Genomic DNA, 27,504 nt, shown 5'->3' with positions numbered 1-27,504 from the left:
GATTTCAAGGGGATTGCTTTATTTATAAAAGTAGGACATTGACATAGGGGACATGTTTCACTAAATTCAAATGGCAACTATATCATTTTCTCTGAACCATTTTACTTAATGCAAGTGGGGGAACATAGCATGTGAATGCAGGCACACTGCACCCGGGCCCACGCAAAGAGATGCACAAAATGGTAAGAGCAGCATGCAGTAAAACAATGGACTTACATGGCAAAGAGCAGAGCTAATAAAGAATTGCTAAATATTGAAAAAAAGAAAAAATGATTGCATAAATTCACAATTACAGCTCAAGCTAATTCTGCCCTATTATAGAATATGAAAAGGAGCAAAACTTTAGGTAGCACACAAAACACAACTCCCGATCCCCATCTCTTTCGCATTTTCACGCACCGCAGGCGCCTGATGTTCCCTCTCCTGTTAGAAGAATAATCCCTTCTTCTTTACTCTCCTTTTCTCCCCAGGCTGCAGAAGAGAAAAATACAGAAGGAACCTTCAATATACTCTTCCATGCTAACTCAAAATATTATACGCTAAAAACAAATGAAAAGAACAAAAAACACAGAAATAAACAAAATACATGAACAACAAATGGAGTAAAGTAACATTCTTTCTGGCTTTCCAATACAACTCTCGGAATTGAAGCAATAAGTCAGAATCATAACCTCATAAAGCTCAGTTGACTTCAAAAATCAAGGGAACTAAAGAAATCTATTTAAACAATTGTATACTACCCAAGCAGGGAACATATGTCATCAATGCTAGTTATTTATAGTTTCTACATAAGCAGTAGAGTTCATCGTTAACAATAATGACTGTCTAAATTGAAACAAATTTATTATGTTGGAAAACTCATGCTCTCTACCTTCTCTCATTATTATTATTATTCTTTTGGTTTACCAACAACCGTAGTAAGGGTGCATGGGCGCATGCCAAGTCAAGCACGAAAAAAAAAATTGGAAGTGTTTATCAATGACATGCCAAGCAAACTGAAGGCGAAATGGAAAATTTAGGGTATAAAAACTATGGCCTTTTTATGAATCAGTAAATAAATTCAGGAGAAAATTTATGTATACCTTCCTCAGGATGAATAATCTCAAAGTGAGCACAATGGTGTCTCTTGCACTGCAAAAAGAATAAACATAAATACTATTAAAAGCAGAAGACAGAACAGAAAAAAATTCAGAAATAAACAAACCACGCGACATTACGAAGTGCTACTTGCAGCAACTTGAAAACTTGACGTAGGACACTTCTCTAAATTAAAAAGGTAATTTCTCTTATTGCTTAGAGATAAAAAAAAATTATTCCAATTTCCAAGTGCATTTTAAACAAATTATTAGTATTAACATATTACAAGTTTATTCACTTGTCTCGTTCTCTTTCTCCATAATAATCTTTACACAATTGGGGTTCCACCAAGTTGACAGTGGGGAGTAGGGATCTGAGCAGTATTTAAAAAAGAAATAGAATTTTCAAATATATAATGAAGAATATCTTCACCGCTTTTTAACAGACAACAAAAATTAATTGTCATCCTCAGTGACAGAAGCAATAACTGGGATTATTACTTCTCAGAATTGCAACAAACTTTAAGTGATGAAGATTACAAAACTAAACGAGTATATTATTACAGAACAAAAATATTAAAATTCTGCTCAAAGCTGTACTAAATTTAAAGAATAATGCAGATGTAACCACAAGCAATAAGGCACAAAAATCATGTTTGGCTACTGATATGAAGTCTCGTTTATCAAACACCTAAGGCCTATGGCTATTTTCTATCCAAAAGACTGTTCACAGAGAGAACGGAGACTGGACTTTCTAGTGTCTTTAAAAGGGTTCAAAATTTTGAATTTTTAGGTCAGTTTAAGTTTAAAAGTTATGCTGTCATCCAAGTCAATGATATATGTATTACTTAATTCGAGTAAATAAAACTGAACTGCAACTAAGACTTCTCTGAAAAATTATTCCATGTCCAATTATTCATAAACATACATTCATACATAATAAAAAAAATGTTTCAGCGTTTAACTTGATCACTTTCCATAAGCAGATAATAGAATAAAACAAGATAGTGAAATCTCCAGAGGGGATCAGTGTTCTAGTTGCTGAAACAATTGCAGATGAAACACCCAGCAACTCTCATACCAAGACATGTCAACCCAGATCTTATTACTCAATTAGAGTAAAAAACCTGACTGCATCTAAGAATCCTCCTAAAAAAGTATTCCATAAACATACATTTTTACCTAACAACATCAAAAGGTTTTCAATTTAATATGACCCCTTTCCATTAGCAGGTATAAAACACCGCAAACAGATAATATGATCTCTTTTCCAGTAAATAAAGAAGTATTGCACATGAACATTTTACAGGTGCAAGTTTTAAATACTATTATAACAAGACAACCGTGAGAATACTTACCCACTGATCTCTGTGGAGTTATTTTCTGCTTTTAAAAGGTGTTCAGCACCACTGGAACCAATAATAATGAATTCTGAAGGATGTCCATATGGAATCGCAACCTACAGAAGAAAATGAAGAATGGATATATAAAAATTAGCTAACCACTCAAGATCATTAAATATAATATATCTCAACAATTAAATCCTTTTTCAATAATTAAAAAATTTTGTCATCGAGAAATAAACAAGGTTCAAAAATCATTTATTGTCAACTTCACAAACTCTTTTTGGCTTTCCTGACTATCAGGTGAGATAACTCCAACCAAAGGTTAGAAAGTTCAATAGACGACAAATTTGGCAATATCATACTTCTTATAACTTAAATTAAACATTTAAAAAGTTCTATTATTGAGAAATAAGCAGGATACATAAATGATCTATCTGATGAGATAACTCGGTTCATCCAACACAATCAATAAAGTTGAAAAGACACCTTTTGCAATTTAATGCTTCTTACAATTTCTGGTAGTATGTAATCACAATCTGACTATTATTATCGATATACTCAAACCTAATTGCCTTGAGGTTAAATACAGTGAATTGCTATAATTACTATTTTCAAACACTAGGCCATACTGCCAGCATGTTTTGCCAAAGATTTAACCTAACTCAGTCTTAGAATGTGAATTTAAGTCTAACTCAATCCCATAAAACCAGCTAGTAATGTCAGGATTGTCCTTCACTAACGTAATCTTTTCAGACTCTATTTCTAGCCATGTGAGACTTGGGTTCTTTTCAATATAAGGAGTTTTCACGTAAGGAAATAATAGATTTTATTTAAAAAAGGGAATTACAAATGAATTTTACTTCGTTTCCTAAATAATAAACTAGCTAAATATTCATACAGAATATCAAAAAAGAATAAACCATCATACTTGGGTGGACGGTGAAAATTTTTCTGTGATAAGAACTCCATTTGGTCCACTGCATTTTATACTGTAACCTTCCCTCTTAATGGCCAATGTAGCTGGTTCCCATATATCAAGATATCCAGTCTGAGATATCAAGCCAAAAATATTTATGAAACTGTTAGGAGTTCTTCATAAAGAAGACTGATAAGTGAAAAGACACTGACATTTTGAGGAAAATCACAACAATACGAAAACTACTTTCATTGAATTACCGAATGAGAAACTTTATATGAAGCATGTCCACTATAAAAAGCCTTCTCAATGTGGCTCTGCATTTCAGGATCTGAAAACAAATAGCAAAGGAGAATAACTCAATAAACTATTTATGACTTGTCAAAATTTGCAGCCCTATATTTGAAGATAAGAAGGGAGACAAACGAAAAGCTATACAACAATTCAAATCAAGACATGTAGAACACATCCAAAGCAGACAGGTCAGTTAAGACTAAATTGCTTTTAACTTTTCTCATGGGAAGATACTATCCTCCTTGCTTCTAATCTCTTTTATTCTAATAAAGTATTCTATTATAAAATTAACTTTTGATAACTTTAGCTTAATGAATGCATAAAATTTGAAACAATATCCCTCCTTAAACTTATCTGTCTTTGTTGAAAAATTCATATAGAGTAGATATATACCAAATTATAGTATATAAGTATATGCAAATTCTACCTTGCAAACTAGTTTTGTGAGTTGAGTTAGGTTTGAAGTCCACATTCTAAGATAGTATCAAGGTTATCCCAACAAGATTTGTTAGGTCTATCATGACACCCGCAAATATCTACCTTTAAGCACGAGATGTTCAATCCTCAATGTGAGTCAGTGTGTTGGAGATCTCACATCGACTAGAGATAAGGACATTCCATAATATAGGTGGGTGCAAACCTCACCTTATAAACCGGTTTTATGAGGTTGAGTTAGGTTTAAAGTCCACTTTTTAATATGGTATCAAAGTCATTTAAAGTCTATTCTAACGAGTGTTTGTTGGGTTTATCAGGACACCTGGTATCGAACCATTATCAAACCACCATAATATATAAGTGGGTGCAAACCTCACCTTATAAACCGGTTTTATAAGGTTAAGTTAGGCTTAAAGTCTACTTAATAATTAGATATGACTAAACTCAAACATATAAATAGGTACAAACCACACCTTGCAAACCAGTTTTGCGAGACTGAGTTAGGCTTAAAGTTCTTTTTCTAAGAGTTTCAAATAATGTTAAAACACACACTAAAGACACTCACACAAACATGGAAGAAAAGTGACAGAGAACAAAGTCTATTTATAGTATCAGAGTCATTTAGAGTTTATCCTAGCAAGAGTTTGTTAGACTTATCAGGTCAATGGCTATCAGACCACCCATTATATAATCCCACACACAAGTTGGCAGGTTTTGTCGTGAAGGGACAAGTTGGCAGGTTTTATCGTGAAGGGGGTGTGTTGGAGATCTCATATCACATCAACTAAAGACAAAAACCTTTAGTATATAGCAGTGTTATCACTTATCGGCCATGGCGGATTTCGGTGGCGAAATTCCTGACCACCGCCACAACAAGGCGGTGGCGAATCGGATTTCTCATGGCGGCCCATGGCGGCCGCTATTGCCATGTCGGAGTGCTAACGGATATCGGAGATATCGAAAAAAGCGGAGAAAAGACGGGAGTTGCGGCGGGGCTGCGCTTAAGGAAGAAGGGCTTGCGGCGGCGCTACAAGTAAGGAAGACGAAGCCGCGACGGAGCCGCAACGGCGCTGAACGTAGGGAAGATGGAGCCGGCGACGCATGACCTAACCCTAAGGCCCATTTCAACTTTAAACTAATAAAATTTAAATATTTAAATGTTCTGCAGCAGTGTGCCGCTGAAACCCTAATAAAAAAATCACAAAATACTTAAATTAGGCTTTTTGGGCCTATTTAAGTTTTTGGGCCAAAGGCCCATTTCAACTTTAACCTAAAAAAACCCTAATAAAATTAAATATAATTTAAATATTGAATGCTTTGCAGAAACTCTAATAAAAAATCACAAATTACTTAAATCAGGTTTTTTTCCCCTATTTTGGGCCCATTTAAAACATTATAATTACACACCACATTTTTTATCTATGTGACAGCCACTACACTTTCATTATTTTTGTATTTTTTGAAGTTATTTATATATATTTATATTATAATTGTAATGCTTCCGCCATAACCCGTTATGTTGTCTGTTATAACTCTGTAAAGGGATTTTGGGATCTCCGATAACACTGGTATATAGTAGGTGCAAACCTTACCTTGTGAATCGGTTTTGTAAGGTTGAGTTACACTTAAAGTCAACTTTTTAATATGATATTAGAGTCATTTAAAATCTATTCTAGTAAGAATTTGTTGGGCTTATCAGCTCACCCACTATTCGACCACTATTGGACCACCCATAAATATATAGTCACACATACAAGTTGACAAGTTTCAGACGAGGAAGAAGATGTTTGAGATCCCACATAAACTAGAGATAAAAACATTTTATGGTATGTAAATGGGTGCAAACATCACCTTATGTGTGGGTCTGCATGTCCAGTCAATTCAAAACCAAGAGATTGATCCACACAAACCTCCTCATCTATTGCCACGCTTAAAAAGGTTCAATTTACATCAAGTTGATGCAATGGCCAATCTCAGAGTGGTTGAAGCAACCACTAGGTTGATAGTTTCAATTCTTGCCCACTTAATTGTAATTCAAATGAGCCTTTTGTAAAAAACCATTTGATACTATCCTAGTCTTGTAGTTTGCAACTTCTCCAATAGGTTTTACCTTCACTCTATAGACCCACTTCACTCCAATGGCCTTTTGTAGTGAGGCAATGTGACAGTAGCTACCACTTCTAGTTTTTCTCTACAACCCTTTACTCTCCCTCTATTGCTACCTTCCATTAAGGATCCATGATTGCTTGATCAAAAGATATTGGCTAAGTTTTAGCCAAAAGAGAAAAATGTTCTACGTCTCTATCTTCATTCACTGCACACACACGAAAATTGATGTAAAACCTCCAAAACTTTGAGGTTGATGTTTGTTTCTATGAGGTCATTGTGGCTAAATTCAAAACTATCTCTAGAAATATTCAGACTACACATCAAGTTGTATTGGTACAGCCAGTTTATCACTTTTAGTTGTAACTCCAACCTTTACTTTCATCAATGGAACATGCTCAACACTATTGTTTCACCAACAGGGTTGTACAATTTGTATGCACTCGTTGAATGGTACCCAAGAAACACCATTGGCTCTCCCTTATAATCCAACTTCTTTCTTCTTTAGTACACATCTAAAGCAAAGAGAACCAAATACATATAGACGACTTCCTACAAGTTTTCTTACCGACCATGCTTCCTCTAAAGTCACATTATTCAGCTTTAGTTGGACTTTGGTTCAAAATATAGGCAATCTTGGATACAACTTCTCCCCAAAACTGATTTGGCATATTCCTCCCTTCAATTTTTCCATTATGTTCTTGAGTATATGGATCAGTAAACCCATCCGTTCTAAGAACTTTGATCACATTACTTCCTCACCATTGTCTTGAACCCTCAAAACACCTCAAATACCTCACCTTTTCTTTTGGTCTACTCAAACTCACAACTTGTCAATAACGTTGTAAACAAAAGAAATAATGATTACCTCTAAGTGAAAGTAACTCCAAAGAAAATGCTTCCAATATTGTTTTAGTTGCTAGAACATGGTACTAAAAGGACTTTCTAGTTTATTTTCTTATGAGGCAACCTTTCACATGACTCCTTAGCTTGCCCTCTAGAGGGCTAACCATGCACCATCCCTTTCATTCTCAGTAGACTCGAGCCACTAAAATTTAGATGCCCAAACTTTTGAAGACAAAGCCAATTTGGACCTTCCATAGCAACTGCAAAAGAATAACCTTCATCAATCAAAACTCCAATTTTAATTGTTTTGCTCTTTGATAATGGACCAACAAGATCAATTTTCTCTTGCTACGATAAACACTCATCATATTCTACACCATATTCTTGGCATAGCCTTTCTCCAAAAATTGCACAAGGTTTAACAAATTGGCCTTCATTTGTGCCACATAAAGACAATTTTTTAGGAATAACCATTTTTCATCTTATTAGAAAATGAACTTAAGTCTAACTCAACCTCATACATCTAGTCTGTAAAATGATGTTTGCACCACTTATAGTGTAATTTGGCCTTATCTCTAGTCGTTGTGAAATCTCCAATACATCTCTTCTTTAAATCAAAACTTAGCACATTCCTTTAGTTGTAATATTGCTATCATAGCATAACTTCACAGTTCTTTTGACTCTTTCATCAGGATTAGCAAACCACTCTTTATGTCCAATCATGTGGTTTGAACACCAAGTGTCAACTTACAAAAAATTAAATTTTGTACAATCCAATGTTGCCACCATAATAAGAACCAATGTTATCACTGTTCGGTTATGGCGGAAGGCAGTGGCGGATTTTTTTACCACCGCACAACCAGATGGTGGCTATGCGATTTTCCCATGGCGGCCGCTTTTGGCATCTTGGGGTCTTGAGGAAAACGAAAATATCCAAGTGCGGTGAGCTAGTGTGGTGGCAGCGATGGCGGCGTACGCTGTGATGGCAGCGAAAAATGAAGGGACTGTTGTGTGCGACGCATGAAGAAGATAGAAGACCCTAAACCTAATTTTGAAAAAACCCTAATAAGTTTGGGCCTTTGGCCCATTTCAACTTTTAACTAATAAAATCCAAAAACCTTAATTACTCAAATTAAAATTTGAACGTGTTGTGCAACTGCAAGTGTTGTTAAACCTAATTAAAAACAATATAATCATTGCAATCCCCAACACATTATCTATATGTATATACTATATTTCTTTCAATCACAATGCTTCTACCATAACCCGTTATGGTTTCTGTTATAACTTTATAAAAGATTTTTGGGGTCTCTAATATGATTTGTTATCTGATATCAATAACACTGATAAGAACACAAACTAAATCATAACACCTTCTGGCATTTGAGCTTCAGCCTCCTTCACTTGCTTTCTTTATTATTGTGTAAAACAACCCCATTTTTCTAATAATACTACATATTCCTCTTATTGATTTTTTTTTGCCCCATTCTATTTTGATCACCTACCCTCTTGCCAAATTCTCCACAACCTCCATTCTTCATGGAGTTGTCACCACTAGAATTTTGATTTGAGAACCTGTTGGAGCCTTCACTAGAATCTTTCACTTTATTTTTCCATTTTCCCTTCTTATTTTTGTTGCCCTCACCATTTCCTCAAGAGACTTGTGCTTGGAAAGCCTAAATTGCAACTATTTCAGCACTTCTCTTAAGAAGCCTTTGTTGTTCATGATTGTTGAGAAAAGAGAAACTGAGAAATGATTTAGGTGTGTTTACACCACAGCAAAGTTATTCAATTTATAGGGGTAAAATATAATTACAAAATATTCAGTTACCCTATTTAGGCTAATAACATCCTAATATCAACAATCACTATATTTGTACAATTCTAACAAATCTACAAGATTCTGACAATCCCCTCGAGCTAGAGCATATAGCTCATATGCACCAAGCTTGTTGTTATGTATGTAGTTAATTAGAGGACCCAAGTAGTGAATATCTACTAGTTCATTGTGAGAATTGACAAAGCTATGACTTTCTCTCTGACAAAGTGACAATCAATTATAATATTTTTCATCCTTTCAAATCATATTTTTACACTCCCACTCGAAGTTAGAGTATATGTATCATATAGGTGAAGTTGTTACAAATGTCATCGACACAAGACCTCTTGAGAGACTTAATGAACATTTCAGCCAGCTGGTTATTGGAGCTAACAAAGTAAATAATCTAACACATCTATACTATGTGGAATCTCCAATATTTGGTGTTGGTGTGTAATCTCATATCTTAAGTCTACGTAGGATATCCAATACTTCTAAAAAAAGACTTCACAAACTTAGATACAACTAATAGTTCTGTTCTATATGACTTCTACTTATGATTTTTTAACTGTTTTTAGTTTTAATTGTTTGCATTGAACACTGTGTATTGTCTATATGATATATTTGTAGTGATGTTTTAGTGCACTTGAATCTTGCAGTTTGATACAAAATTATAATTCACGATAGAAAATATAGCTCAGCGATTCATGACTTGAATCTTGATTCAATAACCTTGGTCAGAACACTAAGGACATGTTTGGAAAAGGGATTTACAAGGAAATGGGAAGGAAAATGTATGCTTAGCATTCCTCTTGTTTGGGAATATTCTAAGAGGAGGAAAATGGAATGGAGACTTTAAATATCCTCCTTACATGATTGTATGACTTCTCCAAAAGTCATGCATAGGTGTATATTGGATTAGTGTTCTGAGTTTCTTTTAAGATGTGATCATTTAATCATTTAAATTTAACCAACTCTGCACTTCCTCTTGCACACTATTAGTAGTTAACATCGAAAATAGAGTTATCAAAAATCTGCTATTGCAGCACTATGGCGGAAATCGGTGGTGGAGGTTATAGCTTGCTACCACAACATGGTGATGGCAATGCGGGTTTTTCACGGCAGCCCATCGCGTTTGCTTTGGGTGTGGCAGAACAGGCATGGCAGAAGTTGCGGAGTGGCTGCGTGGTGCCCATGCAAAACAAAGGAGTGGCAGCACAGCACCCATATGAACTACTCCACCCTACCCAAATTGAACCAACAGCCTCCTTCGTTACTGTGCAGTCCTGCTGCCACTGACGCCTGTCACCATTGCTGTTGACGCCACGGCTGCTGACTGCAAGTCCACACCCACATTATTGAACCAGCAACCTCCTTCATTATGTTTTGTTGTTAATTTATGTTCTGAAGTTGAAATTTGTAGTGTGTTAATTTGATTTTATTGTTATTTGAATTCCTAGACATGATATTATTGTTAATTATGATTATCTTTCATTATTTTTGCATTACAATTATATTTCTGGACTTTTAAATTATCTATATGTATTTTATTTTTTTGTCCACAATGCTTTTGTCATAACCTGTTATGGCTTCAATATATATTCATTAAGGGTTTTTGGGTCCATGATATTTTCTGTTATCTAATATCAATAACACTAATCCACAAATGCATAAGACTAACCATTCATTTCCATTATCTTACCCTTGCTTCTCTCTTGAACCCTTCTCTGTGCCTCCTAACTATCAAACATACCCTAAATATAACAATTTCCTTCTCACAAGTCACAACAACAACCATCATGCCCTTTTATATATGTTTTTCATTTTCTACAACAGATAATTACGTGACAAATGACGGCAGCTTAATCACAAAAAGACTACAGTGGATAAACCTGATGCACAACACTTCTCTATGAAGTAAACCTTTCAAGTTACACAGCAGGCAGCAACAACTGAACATCAGAAATATTATAATACATATACTCACCACAAGTGATCTTTTTGCTATCATTGGCAAAAACCTTCACAGGTTCTCCCTACAATCACAGAGAATGCATGAGATTCAGTATAATAAAAGGCTAGATAACCACTAGCAGAAAATCAAATGCTGTCTAAGTTCTAACTCAATTAAAATACACATCCATGAATTGTGTTTTAGCTTGTTATGCATTATTAGAGTATGTACTTAGCTATTCTGTACCATGTTAGACGAATAGAACAGGAGAGAAATGTTTAACAAACTGAATGGTATTCATTTCACTAACTTGTTGAAAAGAGAGGTTTACACAAGTATTTATATCTAACTACTTACAACACAAGAGATAGCTAACAGCCTTTACTAAAAAGGCTACATACAACAATTGTACATGTACAGAATAGCCAAGAACTCTAATAAGCATAATGCACAATACTCCTGTTCAAAGCACATTGGCCCTGCAATATTAAATAATCAAAGTACATATTTTTAATTAAAAAATACAGCATATAACATTGAAAAAATTTGTATAATTAAAAAATATGAAAAGATTAATTTACAACTAAAATATCCTTTTTTCAATAAAATGGTAGTCCTAAAGTATCACAATGTTAATTGTCATCCCAACTATCTTGGCACAGCAATTAACAACAACCATCTGCAGCACCCTAATCCATAAAAGAAAGGAGAAAAAAAACAAAAGTGGAAGGACTAGACCAAGACCCACCAAGAAAACCTATAACAAGGAAGTTGAAATCTATCTCTGAAAAAACCAGAATTGCAAAAGGTACATTACATTATCCCACCATGTACAGCACTTTGAGCTAATACCAAAATTGGCTAACTTCTCCGCGCAATAGTTTCCTTCCCTAAAGATATGAGTAACATGAATCCTTGTGTGTTTTGTCTTCACCATGCAGTTAAGACATCTACTCTGCAATCTCCTAGGAACAATAATTGAATTTTTAAAATAGCACTAACTGAGAATCACATTCCAACCAGAGCCTAAACCATCCTTTGGTGAAAGCATTCTTGATTCCCAAAATAGCACCCATAATTTATGCATATAAGGCAACTTGCACCCAAGGAATTGTGAAAAATATCCCATAATTGATGGTTTTTTGTTCCTGAATATACCCCCACAAGCAGCAGTACCTAGAGAGCACTAGGCAGCCCTGTAGTATTGCATTTGACCCATCCAGTAGAAAAGCAGGCCATAAGACTGGTCTGATATCATAGATCCTTGACAGTAATTTCAAGCCAAATTTACCTCTGAATAAATCCTATTTTCAGACTAGCATGAGACTAAAATACAAGCTTAATACATCTATGCCCTATACAATAGGTCAATTTTGGTTTTGATTTGTAAACATTGTTTGTTTTAGTCCCGGTTCGATTCAAAAATTTGGATTTATTTCCTGTTGTTAAAGCACTTCTGTTAAAAGATGACATGGAAAACTAAATGTCATTTCATTAGTGACGAGGTAAAAATTCCAATTGAGATGCTGTTGTCATGGTTATCAAACTCGCGAGTCAACTCGTTGACTCGTCCGAGTTTACGTGCTCACTTTGCCTTACCGAGTTAACTCGGTAGTAAACTCATTTTTGGGGTAAACTCGGTGGACTCGGCGCGGACTCGGTGAAATCGCAGTGGACTCGCGACTCTAGTCTGAGTTGGCGAGTCCAATTGGGTTTTTTTTAAACCCAAAACGGTGTCGTTTGTGTTTACGTGTGGACTGCGTCTTCTTCGTGTTCTTCTGTGGAGTGCGGCGGTAGATCGAGCGGAGCGTGCGATGGTCGCAGGTGGTGGCGTCACGGTGGTCGCGGGTTGTAGGTGGTGGCGTCGCGGTGGTCGCAGGTTGCTGCTTGAGATGGGTGGTGTGAAATTAGGGTAGGAAGGGATTAGGGTTCTATTTTTTTTTTATTGGGCTGCTGCAAAATGAAGTGGGCTTGCTGCACATTAGTTTTTTTTGGGCAGAAGTTGAATTTGGAGGAGCAGTATATTTTTTAACGAAGGTCTGGGAGGGTGTGGATCAAATTCAAGTGAGGTCAATAGAACTGCATCTTCTAATAGAAGTAAAAATGCTCTAAAAAACTATTAATTTTTTTTAATAGGAAAGTAGACTCTTACGAGTTTACGAGTCGAGTCTGCGAGTCAAGTCTACAGAGCTCCCACGAGTCTACGTAGACTCGCGAGTTTGACAACCTTGGTTGCTGTTGAAAAAATGTGCCTAATAATTTCTCTACATCTTCCCCGTTTCTTCTTCCTCCGTCAAAGTATGACCCCTCTACCTCCCATAATCCCATCGAGTAATATATCAATTTAATCCACAAAATTACAATGACCAGTAATTTAGTCCCTAGAATTACAAAAATGTCATTGTGGTCCTTGAAATCACCAAACAAAAGTCATTTTAGTCCTTATTGTTGTAATTTTAGGGACTAAAATATCTCGATTTGATAACTTCAAGGACTTCAATGACCATGGTTTTATAAATCAAAGGACTAAAAGGACATCTTTATAATTGTAGGGAATAAATTGACTAGTGCTCATAACTTTTGGCTCTAAGTTGATGTATTAGCCTTTCGTTTTTCTTTTCTATCCTCAAATTTCTTTTGTACAGTAAGAAAATGCATATGGTAGTAGAATCGAGATACAAGTAGTGTATCGAAGAGCTGATATTATGAATCGTAAATCGTTTCGTATCGTGAATCGTAAGATTCATAAACATTAAAAAATTAAATATATACTTAAATATAAGACATGTATACATGCAAGATACAATAAATTATATATATATATATGTGTGTGTGTGTGTGTATATATATATACCACACAATTTCACCAAAACAACCTCTAAAAAAAATAATGTGGTGGGTGCATACATGTTATTAAACAAATTCTGTTTATCTTTTTTTACTTACTCATTTTTTAAAATCCACACTGATTCACACAATACGGAATCGTTTCGTTTCGCAATTCAGCGATTCTTCATGCGAATCGCACTATACAGCTAAGATTCAGGGACGGAAAAGATTCTTCAAACGATTCGTATTGTGGGAGGGTGAAACCGTATCGTTTCGTACGATACGTATCGTGAATCGTAAGATACTAACTACTAGCTATTGTTGGAAAATCTGACATTGCCTACCTCAATTCTTGGAGTGCGGCTTATACATGTGTCGGGCAACTTCACTTAATATCAATTGGTTTTAAGATGAAATTTGACATGGTATCAAAGTCTATAGCTCATCTTGGCAATTGCTTATTATAGTAGGCTCACCTAGTTTGACAAGCATTTGTTCAGTGGGGTGTTGGGAAATCCTACATCGTCTGCCTCAGTTCTTATAGTACAGCTTATATATCTGTTGGAAAATTTCACTTAGTGCCAATTAGTAATAAAAAAAATTAGAATGAAATCTGGAAGCTGTTTCATATGCAACAACGGAAACTTGGCAGCTAAGTTTCGTATTAGCCAAAAGACAAAACAACCATATGCAGGAAAAATAGACTGGACTGTACTGTTTCCACTGATTTGACTCTCCTGTATTTCTTGTTTCATGCAGTTTTTCTATGTTTTCATTTCTTCTGCTCATACCTAACAGAGCATCTTTGGTTTCAGACTATGATCAATGGCAGTGGCACTAGTAGAAGAAATTAATGTGCATGCCATAGAGCAATTTAAATTTTGGAACTTCCAGGTATTGTATTTAGGGCAGTTGGGTTTAATTAAAATTCATAATGGTGCTGCAGCGGATAGAGAAGCTGAGCCCAGGGATATATGACTGTAATGTAATCATATAACTTTTGGGCAAATTTTGGCCAGAATTTTCCTACATATCACATGGATGGTTTGATTTTCTCTCAGTGTCTATTTCTTTTAGTAAGTTTTAAATCTTAACCCAAATGTTTGCCAAGAAACATTGCCCATATTTCTGCCAATGCACAACATACAACCCCACAAATTGCATCCAAGAACTTGGATATGACAAAGACTCAAATTTTCAATCTCACTCGAGAACAGGGATGCCAATGGTAAAGGATTTTCTTGTGTCAACTGATGAGTAAAGAAATTTGCATGATCGTACACATAGATATAGTACAAATGTTCAAGGTGCTTTAAGCGGATTTCTCATGTTCAGATACCTAGAAAGTTTTAAATGAATAAACATATGACAATATAACTAATTAGTCTTTGATGTCTCTTCATGCCACATTGTCATGAACCACACTACCACAGTGATTTGGGGGCATTATCAAGTAAAATGCTCTTGAAAAAGAAAGATGGTGATTAAATAACTCCTCTATCGCAACGAGGTTCACTCAGAACAAGGGGAATTAGATAGACAAGGAAATGAATGTGGTTTGACTTTGATCTATACTGGCTATGACCAGATGTCCTAAGGTGAGAGACAGAAATTCACCATGATTAAAAAATATTACAAAGAGTCACCACTCAAAGCTCAAACCCTAATCCCAGTATACCAAAATCAACAGTATGATCAATGAAAATTACAAACAGTAGTTGCTTATTACCACCATAGATCTACTTGAACTTCTTAATTCCTTGTTGGGTTGCCCAGGTGGCTTTTCCACATTATACCAGCTCACTTACTCTTTTTTTGCATACATGTGTAAGATTTCCATTATAGTAGTTGGAAAAAAGTACCTTGCGCTTCCTGTTATCCAGAGGTTGGACTTCAATGGCAAGCAATGTCCCAACATCATCAGCATTGACAAGGTAGGCAGGTTGTTTCGCCCCTACATTTGAAGCAAATCATGACTGAGTTCATCACATACCAGAAGAAAGGGAGAACATAATCCTATGCAGAAGTATAACAATACCATCAATATAATTGAAGGAACCATCTTCCAAATGCCGAATCCACTGGTAGTCCAACAGGGAGACAAGGTAATGTCAATTGTCAAATGCTTAGAATATATATCAAACATTAATATCTTTAAGGAAACAAAGCAAGAAGAAACAAGGTCCAAATTATACAAAAATAAAATGCACCTCAAAATTACAACTTGTAGTGCCATTGATGGAGTATCCACATGCCTGAAGTTCCCTTCCAGGAAAGGCTTCTCCAGAAATTTGAAGGCCCTCTATAGCCGGCAATGGATCTTCATCTGCAGCTGCAACATAATTTATTTAACTTGGAATAGCCAACAGCAAGGCTATGAATGTATAGTAAAGCTTAAAAGGCAGTTAATTTCTTACCTTCAGAAAAAGAAGAATTAGGTTCTTCAAGAACTGGTGGTAAATAAGGAGAATATGAAGGACCAGGGTCATCAACAGTGGTTGTATAAGGAGTGTTGCCAGAACTCCAGTTAGCAGGTGTTTCTCTCTCGCTATGAGTTCCATCTCCATCGGGATCATCAACTTCATTGTTGCTCACAGGCTCACGAAATGTGACCTGTTTGTTAGTCATTTCCTCTCCATAATGTCCAAGATGGGTATCACCCTGGGTAACCACCAGGTGGGTGGATGCATCATGGGCTGAGAAATTCCTGTGAAATGAAATGACCAATATATTTGAGCAAAGATGTCATTTTCCAACAGCCCAAAGAATGTAAAATTTTATCACGCTGTTTTCATTACCAGTTGAATATCAAAACTAAAAAATGCATACCTGCTGGTAAACATAGTTCAACTTAAGGAAATTAAGACATAGAAAACATACACAAACAGAAGTGAGAGATCATATAAATTAGCATTTATTATTTTATTAACAAATTACAGCCCTTCTCAAATTGTAAGATTCAAACCAAGGTAGAATTTCTATTTTATCAACAAATTTTAATAACAAGCCGTGAGAGACCACATGGATTCTAGGTGATATTATAAACAAGCCACGCTAGATAACCATTTTTTTTCTCAACCAAGCAAAAATTCATTGTATCTATGTTGGAACACCTAGGCAATCAGAACAATATCCCATCCTGAGGCACCCATTGCTAACTAAGCAACCTGATCTTGGATAAATTTTATACAGCAGGCAACAAAGATAATCAATAATAGGAACTGAGCTACCAAACATGTAACACTTCAGAACAATTTTTATATAAGCCTACATGTAAAACTTCAGACAAAGAATTGTCTAAGCCAACTTGAAACCTAGATATCAAAGCCAATTATACAATGATCAACGTTAGAACAGTTACATACTGGCAATTTGAAACATTACAGAGGACAATAATTGATTTTCCTACTTGATAGTCTATAACAGAGGAAAGCTAAATGCACATTGATCACTGTTCCAATGGCAACTACATATCATGAAAAATGTTTCAATCAAGACCCCAATAATTGAATACCTGTCAGAATTAGGTCCGGCGTAATAAACCCCAAAAGCTAGCTCATGAGGTGAAAATTGTCTCAGCCTTTATAAGCTCTAATTTGGCCATGTCTTTATTATGTAGTAGATATGGAATCCCCTCAAACCTAAAGGTTGAATATCTACCACAGGGAGATTGTAGAAATATTTCCTTTAGTGCACTAGGAAAACCATGAGGCCGAGTAGAAATTTGGACAGGTAAGGATGGCCCAAGATCACATCTATGCTAAGCTCTAATACAACCTTAAATTTGAGTTGGCCCTACATAAATTCCAAAAACTAGTTCACAAGGTACGGATTGTCCAAGCTTTTATAAGCTCTACTTTGGCAATATATACAGTCAATGTGAGATCCCAACAATCTATAAACCACAAGTTTTCTTTTCTAAGATAGTTATTTCAAGAACAACAATAGAAAATATAGTCAACCTTAACATTTGTTGATAATAATGACAGTAATATCATTGGTTTAGATAATGATGGAGCCATAATGCTTTGTTTGGATTAAGGAGTGGATTTGAGATGATTTGAAGAGAAAGTGTGAAGAAAATGAGGTTGTTTATATTAAGGTAAATAGATAAAAAGTTTATGAAAGTTTGTGAGTGACATAACGGATGTGAGTGAAAGTGTACTTTTTTAATTGATAAAAATGTAAATTTACAAATTTATCCTTGTATTTGAAAATTATTGAAAAATTAATTTGTTTGATTTTTTTATATTATAATTAATTTTAATTAAAATATTATTACTTTTTAATAATTATTATTTTTCTAATTTATTTATATTTTTTATGTTTAGATTGTAATTTTAGTTTACATAAACATTATTATAATTTGAGTTTAAAAAGATAAGGGTAATAGAGTAAATTATAAATAATTAATTATATAAATATATACATACACTTGTTTCCTTGCAAATCCCTTCTAAAATGTGAAGAAAATTTAAAACTGAAAACGGTTATTGTGTTTTCTTCATGGACAGTAAAAGCCTTCTTTTCTCTGATTGGAAACAAACGGGCTGTAAAAGTTGCATGCAGACAAGTATCCATGTTTAACTAATATTTCATCAGCTAAGAATAGTGCCAAATATTGCCCTAGAAAGAATATTCTATCCACATCCACTTCGGTCAAATGAAACAAAACAATTTCATGCAACAGGACCACTTTAACAAAGATTCCATGAAAACAGAACCCACCAATACATTCAGTTCACAGTAGCAGTCTCCTTTTGACCAGGCTCACCTGCTTGCAAGAGGTGAATATCTCCCCAAATCATCAGCATCAACACCTGTTGCCACACCACCACTGAAGCCATTCTGGTGGCGACCCAATAGATTCCAATCAGTGCCTGCCTGAGCATCAACAGAGACATGAGGCTTTACTTGAGAGTACACATTCCGGGGTACCAGTTCAAGGCTGTTTTTATTCTGATAAAAAAATGCAATTATTTAGAATTTTATTTAAGCATATCAAAGAAATGGGGCAAAATTACAAAATAACATACAGAAGTTGTCAAAGGTGCACCAATCGAGTGAGATTGTGTGGCAACATTAGCATTGTTTGTATCTGAACGCCAAGGCATCAATTGATATTGCGACTCCTTTAGCTTTGACTGTAACAGACAAATATAACCAATAAAATCAATTCCTCTAGCAAAACGGGAAAGTTTAAACATTCCAAAATTTCAGCAACATCTACTCACTAGTGAAACTAAACTTGAACACAGATTCTATTGAACCATAAATCAAACCATAATAGTGCCTACAGGAATACAACGCACTCATGTTCTGCCCAACATACCTCTGTTAGAAGAAGCTTTTCCTGCAAATGTTTAAACAAAACCTGCAAAAAAGCAGTCAAAGAGACAACACTTTCAGTAATCATCAAATGACCTTTTATACAGAGATCCAAAAGACTTTTCCATGTAAGATATCAGAAACTGTTAGAGAAAATGAGGTGCTCAACTTAACTTTCATACTCCCACCACAGATAATGGAAGACAAAACAAAAAGCAGCAGAAGTAACCTTATACAACTATGTAAGATCAACCGTATAAATCACATCATTGGGTTCGACTAATACAAAGTTTCTTCTCTCTTATGTCTGTTTTCAATTTTGACAAAAAAGCAAAATATAAAACAACCAACGATGGCAGAGAAAACAGTAATGGACCAAAGCAGCTCAATCCATTAACATGCATATATGTTAGAGAAACCCCAACGAAGAGGCCATAATATTGTTTACCATGTCAGAGGCATATCTGATACATATGTAACTAAATGTGGATTGAAACCAATATTTTAAGTTTTTTTATTTCTTAAGCATATATGCCATTTTAAATAGAAACATTTTAGAGAAACCCCAGAAAAGGGACATAAAATTGTATAGCATATTAGTGGTATATCTCATACTGATGTAATTAATGTGGATTGAAATAATTATTTCAAGTATTTTATTTCATTTAGAAGTAAATATGCATTTTATCTTCCGCTTTCTGAATTATCAATGTATTCCATATTTTTCCATTCTTATTCCATTTAATTCACCACCTATTGCATTGTATTAGAAGAATACCTGGTCCTTGAGTCTTCCATTATTCTGTTTCTGTAATTCAATACGTTTTTCTCTATTCATATGTAATTCAATTGATAAAAGAGCCCAGCGTAAAATTTAAATAAAATGAGGAAAAGGGAAGTCAGATTCATGAATAGATCTGACTACCCTTCATCAGTCTTATTTCAACATAGTAAAGCTTCAAGGGTTTTTCTTCTTGGCAGCATGAGAAAGAGACACTTAAATACATCCAAGTGTCATATTTGTAGATTATACTATTATGTGCCTATACAAGGGTAGCAGCATCACTTAATTTTAAAGGAAACATATCAAAGCTGACCTTGACATTGCTAACAATAGATTGTGCATCGGCAACAGGTGGCTGCAGAGAGTATTCTGCAAGAAGAGGCAGCAAAGATGAAACAAATGTTGATCTTTCTTGTTGCGCATCCTGGCAAGAAAGGAAAATGCAAAAGCTTAAAAATTGATTCTGAAACACATGATAAACAGTACAAGTTACTGTCCATGGAGACTCATTGAAAATACTTATAGAAACCATCCAAATTTTAACAAACACCAATAACAAAGAAACAGGTAGGAAAAACAACCTGTAATGCATATGTAAGACGTATATTTTCTTCAATAATGTCTTGTCGGAATGACAAAGCTTTTGATGCAGCATCTACAAGGTCCTGTTGCTGTTGATCAAAGGCCTAGCAGCAATGTTACAAATGATTCATTAGCATATGCTCAATCAAATATAAGAAAGACCAAAAAAGAATAAAGATGCTTAATAAAATTCACAGCCATCAACCAAATTTAATGCATACCAGACGCATATATGCAATACGTTTCTCCAATAGATATTTATCATTGCGTATTTGTGCTTCCTAAAAACATGGACAGATTATCAGTCACTAAAATGAACATTGAGGTCAAATATTCTCTAAAGATCAATGCATCACAGCTTAAATAATATTTTACACCTTTTACCTTTACAGAATAATCTGCAAGATGTTTCCTTAATAGGATGATCTCTTCTTCATGTTCCTGAATCTTAATAGCCACATCCTAAATAAATGCACATATGACTCTAGAAATATCGAGCTCTTATTAAATATGAAATTTGAGAACTGAAGGTAGTACCTGCTTCAATAAGCTATTATTATTACTATTTACTTCAGCCACAGGCATTAAACCTTGCTGAGGTGAATAAAATCTGGGATCATGATCTCCTTCCGGTAGATGCCTATGACAAATACAGGATTCTAAAATTACACAACCCTTCTTCAACACTACTTACAGATAGAATAAATAAAATAAGACATCACATTATAGTTCTAATCTAACACTACAATTGATATTTGATATCACATACCTGCTTGGAGAGACTGACCTTGTAGATGGTGAAGACAACTGAGAGTAGCCTATATTATCCATAGGCAACTGGTCGTTTGGCTGTACTCTCAATGTTCCATTTATTTGACTGTTATCAGAATGGTCACCTGTATTGCCTCTGGCTGCATCCATTTGAAGTTTGTTATTGATGGACAATTAGTATACTGGTAAGATCAGCAAGAAAAGAGGCCCCTGTAAACATTCAGTTTTTATACTCAATTACCTATAGCAGGGCCTGATTGACGAGCTTCATAAGATCTGTGATCCTGATCCTTCCACGGAGCAACAAAACCTGATTTTTGCTCCACTGATTCTTTTTTCCTCTGCCAAAAAAGTGTAAATTGCGCAGAGATTTTAGTATTTTTTTAAAATTATTGTTTATAAGAATCTATTTACTCCTCTCAATTAATATTTCATATTTTACTAAAACTAATGTTACATTTTCCGGGGTCATAAATCAGGAAAAAGAGAATAAAACGCTTATGAAACTGAATAGAAGATAAAGTTTTAAAATCCAAATTCATGGAAAAGCATTGCTTTATGGAGCAGACAACTTGGTTTTGACCATGAAGCACATAATTCAAATCTTTCATTTGATTCATGACATCACTGTATGTGCGTGGAAATTAGAACTTCAAGTGCAAGAAGAACTATTCCCACATGGTAACAGTTTCTTCCCCTTGTTCATTGTTGCCTTCTTGGTGTACAACAGTAATCATCTGAAGTCCACACAGGCTGCAAAAATCATCACTGCCCATCTTGGATCCAGCTTAGGGAGTGATAAGGATTTTGATGGTCATGTCATGTCACACATAAGATTCAAGCTGGGTGGATGAAATGTGAAAAGCTTAAGAGATTATAGGTAATTTGTGGTCAAAAACCACCTACCAAAGGAAAATTCTACCAAAGAGCTATAATACCAATATTAGCGATGCTCTGACATGGAGAATTTTGAGCAGTGAAGCACCAACAAAAGCAAAAAAGAAAACAACTGTGGCATAATAAGGAGGCCAATGTGGACCATGGATGATGGATCAGTGGACATACAAGAAAAGATCAGAGTGGAAACAACTGTATCCAAGAGAATATTACAACTTTCTTTTAGTTAGGATAAGCTTATTATTAAGATAACAAGGTGTTTAATTAATAATATAACTTTTTTACTTTCAAAATTACTTCTACATTCTGAACTGCTCGCCCAAAAAATTAGAATATAATCCCAGTATATGTTGAGGGAGTGGGAAGCTTTACACCATTTATGTTCCTCGTAGTTTTCCTCTTTTTTTCATGTCTTCTTTTTACATTAAGGAGGATCACTTATCATCCAAACTCCTTGAAATTATCTTCTGAGTTAAAGAAAACAAAATTATCCAAAACACTCACATGTGTGTGCGTACATACATATACAATCTTGGACAAATATAAGTAGTCCAAGATTGCCCTATAATCTAGAGCTTGGACATTTGAAAAAGCAAATAGTGTCCTCAGTTCACCTAAAAATGCCACAGTTAGCAACTCTAACCCAAGTGAAACGAAATTCAGATTCAAAAAGCAGAGAGATAAAAAGCAAACAGTACATAACCAAGCAATCAAATGAAAAGAAGAAGAAAGTCTGTATTACAACAAACAGAGTAAATATTCAATAAATGAAGCAGATGCCATCACAGAATAAACTTACATAGTTTTCCAGTTCCTGAACTCTACTGAGAAGTTCAGACTTAAGCCGGTAATTCTCTTCTGCCTGTCAAAAGATACGTGTTGCATCATTAATATCTTATCTAACATGGTGTGATATGAAAGAAGCCACCATTTCATTGTAACAAAGTGAACCTACGGCCAGAACTGCAAGGGACAGCATTCTCCTTTTTAAGAGCATAATAGAAGTTGAAACCCCATTGGAGATAGCAATCAAGCCAGAAGAGGGGAAGAGAGAAAAAATCAAGAAGGACGACAAATGAGGTTCATACATTATCATCTTATTATTAAATACAAGCAATTTTTTGAAAAACGGCTTATGATTGTAATTTCAGCCACAACCTTATGATTTTTGGGATGTCCACCACTACAACACAAGCCACCACACTTGTGGCTGCATCGACAATATTTGTGTCTGCATAGAGTGCATTTGTCTGTAATTTTGCACAATATCGAGGACTGCAACTACAACTTAAAATGTTGATTAACAGTCATACTCTATCCTTACTGATAAGGGTTCCTAATGTCTCGTAGGCCCAAATTCGAGCATACTCTCTTTGGCTTCTCAATATCTAAATGATAGTCAGATATAAAAACTCCAAGCAAGCACTACGGCACATAAACGCAAAATACACAACTAAGTAAGCCATAATCAAAACATTGAGAATTGGACCGCATGGCAATACACATTAATGATAAAACCTCGTATGAAAATAATGAACAAGCGCCACCCAAGGAATCAATCTTATAAAGAAGCACGCGTTGAAACCAGAGTACCTGTTGCTTAATAGTGGCCTCGGCAGCTTCAACAGCCTTCATAACCTGATACAAGTTATCATTGTTGTTAGAAGAGAGGTTAGATTGATCATGAACTTGTTGTTCACTGTGCTGGTTAATACTCAAGCCCGATAATTTCTGGGCCAATTTCCCATCGTGACCATTCTCCATCCCCTTCTTCTCCAATCGCTCCCCCAAAAAAGAAGGAAAAGTCCCTAGGAATCCCACTCCCAAATCAATCACCAAAAAACATGAACCTAGAGGCCAGTCTAGGGTTACTTCAAAATCATAATCTTCATGAATCAGTGACTACTGAACCTGGAAACAGTTCCAGAAGTGCACCTCCTCCCTCGTAAAAAAGAAAAGAAAGAGAGAAAAAGTATTGGTAGCCTCGCAAACGGCAAAGAAATTGAAATTGGTGCAGCGTGAGAAAGCAATCGCGTAACGGGAAATCTAGAGCGAGAATACTGGGAATCGAGGTGAGGAAATGGAGTTGGGAATGAAAGGAGGTTTGAATTGGAAGGGAAGAATGAATGGGAGAGTTTGAAACCCTAAAAGAAGTGAAACAGATGAAAAATAAAAAGAGAAAAAAACAAAAGAAGGTTGAGGAAATGAAGAGGAGAGTGATGAATGAATGTGATGGTTATGAATGAATACTTTGATGTGGTCAAGGCGCGTGGTGGGTCTTCAGTCATAGGATTCATTCATAAGATATATTAGGATTAGTTTTGGTTTAACCAAACCTTTGAGTTCCCCTTCTCCTCTGTCTCTACAATATAATCAAACTTCAATAAAACAATATTACAAAAAATATAAATAAATCTCTTCCACTCATTCTCTCACGTCTTTCTATTTGGCTGCTTAATCCCTGCATGTCATCTATTTGCTTCCTTTCTTTTCCTCTCTCAATCATTTTTGTTCCGCAGATTAATAACATGGAAGATTATCATCACATTTCCTTTGGAGTGAAGTACAATTCACGACTTCAAGTTTTATTTCCTCTTCTTATTTATTTTAATGCTTTCATTGCCTTTTGCTTTTCATAATTTAGTTTATGCATGGCCTATGTGTATGAGACCTTTAAGATTTTGATTTTTTTTAAACAATCCACATCATAGAATACTATGCTCTGATATTAGAAGTTTCTTTCCTTTTCTCTTTCTTTTTAGCTTTAGAGTTCTTATTATCTTATGTTTCACCTTGAACTTGAAGTGTCTGATAAGTTTAATTACAATTTTCTTTCTGTTTTTCTCCCAAAATCATCAAGTTTTTGTGATGTACTATTTGTATATATGATGGAGGAAATTTATGAGTTAACACTATAATTACTAACAAATATTCAAGTAAATTATTATAAGATAATCATTAAATAAAAATTAATTTTAAAGATAAAAAATAATTAATTATTATATTAATTAAATTTAAAAATTATTTATAGATAGTATAAACTAATTTAAATATTATTAATTTGTTTAGTACCTAAAGTAGCATTTAATTTAATTAATATAATAATTAATTATTTTTATTTTTAAAATTGATTTTTATTTAATAATTATTTAATTTAAAAATTATTTATTAATAATATAAAATAATTTAAGTATTACTAATTTGTTTAGTATTAAAGTAGTATTTAATTTAATTAATATAACAATTAATTATTTTTTATTTTTAAAATTAATTTTTATTTAATAATTTTGAAGTTAAAAGAAAAGGTTTGAATAGTTTTGAAAAAAAACCATTTATATACTCATAGACATTAACTAAGTGGATTGTGTGAGATTAAGTCATTTATTCATTTATATACTCATAGACATTAACTAAGTAGATTGTGTGAGATTAAGTCATTTGTTCGTTTTTATTGGTGGAATCAATGTTTATCATTGGAAAATGATATTTTTATTGGTCGAGTCCATCTTTATCATTGGAAAAGGATATTTTTTGTGTAGTAATGTGACAATGAAAGAATTTTACATGACTTAACACATTATATATAATTACTAACAGATATTTTAAACATTATCAGATATAGTTTTAAAAAGAAAGCATTCCTTATGATATAGTTGCTTAGTTAAATTTTGATATGTATACATGTCACATCTATATATTAAAAATTGATACTTTTCTTTAATCTCTTTGTGTCGCCTTTTTATTACCCTTCACCTTTTTCTCCTTTTCCCAAACTTATTTATGCAATTGCTTTTTGTGTATGCATTTCGGCTTGTTTCACCATATGTGCAAGAAGATATTGTCTTTTTCATTGAAAACCTCTTTGTAAACATTTTTCTTCTCAATGACAATCTTACCCATAATTATTCTTTAAGATTCTTACATTTACCTTGCATATGATGACTCTATCCGATCATAGAACTTTGTGAAACAATATGGTTTTTTCTTAAAAGACATGTAATTATAATATTAAAATACTGAATGGTAAAAATTGATTTTTTTTTTCATTTATTACCCTAATTTGTATTCAATAGATATATAATATTGAAACAATGATGGGCAGATTTTACATTAATTGAAGTCATCCCTTAGGACAAAATTTAAAATTGATTATATGCATATTTTATTAACATATTATTTATTTATTTATATTAAATTACAAATATTTACAAAACATCTTTTAAGAAAGTATTGCATTAAATCTTCTCCAACCTCCTCTTTTATACTTTTTTTATTAATTATTGTTTTGAAATCTTGTTGTTGATATATTTTTCAATGTTTTTATATTTAAGGTTTATTTTTTTAATATTCTATCTCATCAAGATTTTCTCGTCCAATATTTCCTTTTCATGGTTTTTTTTCCAAAATTCACTATCGTTAATGTTTTTATTTCTTTATCCCCTCTATTATTATGATTTTTTTTCTTTGATCTCTCTTGTTATCAAATTCATTTTTTTTTTATCTCTCTCGTTATTAAATATTTTTCTACAATCTTTTTTCTGATTGTTCCAAGATGTTATATCGCATATTCAATTTTGATGTAGACGACATGTCATTGTTCATTTGTGATACATTTATCTTAAAATGAAACGTTTTTATGTTAGGTGGTTAAAAATTAAAGTGTTTTTTTTTTATTTGGATAAAATGATTTGGTTGACCTTTTGGAATAAGTTTATATATTTTAACATTAAACACTTAACTAAAAAGACGAAAAAGAAAGTGAAGGGTGAATGAAATTACTAGTAAAATATTAATTATAAAATGAAATAAACTATTTCACCACTTTTCTTAGAAGAAAATGTTATAAAAGTTTATTTTAAGTTGACATTATGACTTTTAGACAATGAATTGTAAACTTTAAATCTTAAATCCTAAATATTAGTTGTATTTAAAATATTAGAAAGAAATGACTTTAATGGAGTATAATAAATATACATTTATATTTATATTTATGAAAACTATTTTATTAATATAAAACTAACACAAAAAGGGTTGAATTGTTTTTCTACAAAAGTTTTGAACTTAAAAACTTATTTTCCTTTCGAGAGAAAATAATAACTCTATGAAAGCAAATTTTGATTGAAGAAAAAGAAATATGAAACAAATTCATCAAAGAATTTTATACCGATTGTTATTTAAATATTTTTCTTTAGTTACTTTTGGCCTTTATCTAAAAAAAATTAACTTACTTCTCCAAGAAATTACTCAAAGTATTATTTATAATTCTCTTTTCAGACTCCATGCACACAAAGTGTTTAAGATAAGCAAATATGAAGTATGAGCACATGCTTTAGCCAAATCATTTAAAGAAAGGGTAATACAAAGTTTTGCACAACTTATTTTTCATAGCAAAAGCTAAAAAATAAATAGTTAGTTTTGTTTGTTCAATTTCTTTTGTTGGTGAGTTTGTAATAGCTTTACATATATAAAATAAATCGTTCAAGATATTAAAACTCGTCTTTAAATAGTATTGTCTATTATA

At 33.8% G+C, this 27,504-nt stretch overlaps 1 protein-coding gene across 15 annotated transcripts; it reads right to left on the bottom strand.

Moving 5' to 3' along the window:
* On the bottom strand, positions 1 to 24,536 carry LOC137817384 (uncharacterized). 15 transcript variants are annotated; one of them, XM_068620668.2, is made up of 22 exons: positions 23,577 to 24,536; positions 22,783 to 22,845; positions 21,328 to 21,427; positions 21,085 to 21,226; positions 20,853 to 20,955; positions 20,700 to 20,777; positions 20,537 to 20,596; positions 20,315 to 20,419; positions 20,047 to 20,157; positions 18,954 to 18,995; positions 18,658 to 18,765; positions 18,396 to 18,580; positions 16,039 to 16,328; positions 15,832 to 15,953; positions 15,660 to 15,702; positions 15,484 to 15,575; positions 10,826 to 10,874; positions 3,599 to 3,669; positions 3,351 to 3,470; positions 2,435 to 2,535; positions 1,083 to 1,131; positions 1 to 471 (listed from the first exon to the last, which is right to left on the bottom strand). In XM_068620668.2, exons 1-22 carry the CDS (start codon positions 23,745 to 23,747, stop codon positions 427 to 429), a joined length of 2,250 nt encoding a protein of 749 aa, XP_068476769.2. In that variant the 5' UTR covers positions 23,748 to 24,536; the 3' UTR covers positions 1 to 426. The 15 variants fall into 15 exon arrangements, with proteins under 15 accessions (XP_068476769.2, XP_068476770.2, XP_068476771.2 ...); XM_068620669.2 differs by having other exon boundaries at positions 15,832 to 15,947; XM_068620670.2 differs by having other exon boundaries at positions 20,700 to 20,762.
* Positions 24,537 to 27,504: the final 2,968 nt, after the last annotated feature.

This window comes from Phaseolus vulgaris, chromosome 7 (assembly GCF_051622355.1).
Source record: "Phaseolus vulgaris cultivar YP4 chromosome 7, ASM5162235v1, whole genome shotgun sequence".
In the NCBI taxonomy this organism is placed as follows: Eukaryota; Viridiplantae; Streptophyta; class Magnoliopsida; order Fabales; family Fabaceae; genus Phaseolus; species Phaseolus vulgaris.
The sequence above is the reverse complement of the archived record's forward strand: the minus strand, read 5'-3'. Positions and strand labels throughout refer to the sequence as shown.

Coding starts and splice junctions, on each gene's coding strand:
- LOC137817384 (XM_068620668.2), bottom strand. CDS start 23,747: ATGGAGAATGGTCACGATGGGAAATTGGCCCAGAAATTATCGGGCTTG. Junction 20,158..20,314: donor GTCTTACATATGCATTACAG/GTTGTTTTTCCT, acceptor CTTTCTTGCCAG/GATGCGCAACAAGAAAGATC. Junction 3,670..10,825: donor TAGCAAAAAGATCACTTGTG/GTGAGTATATGT, acceptor ATTTGTTTTCAG/ATCCTGAAATGCAGAGCCAC.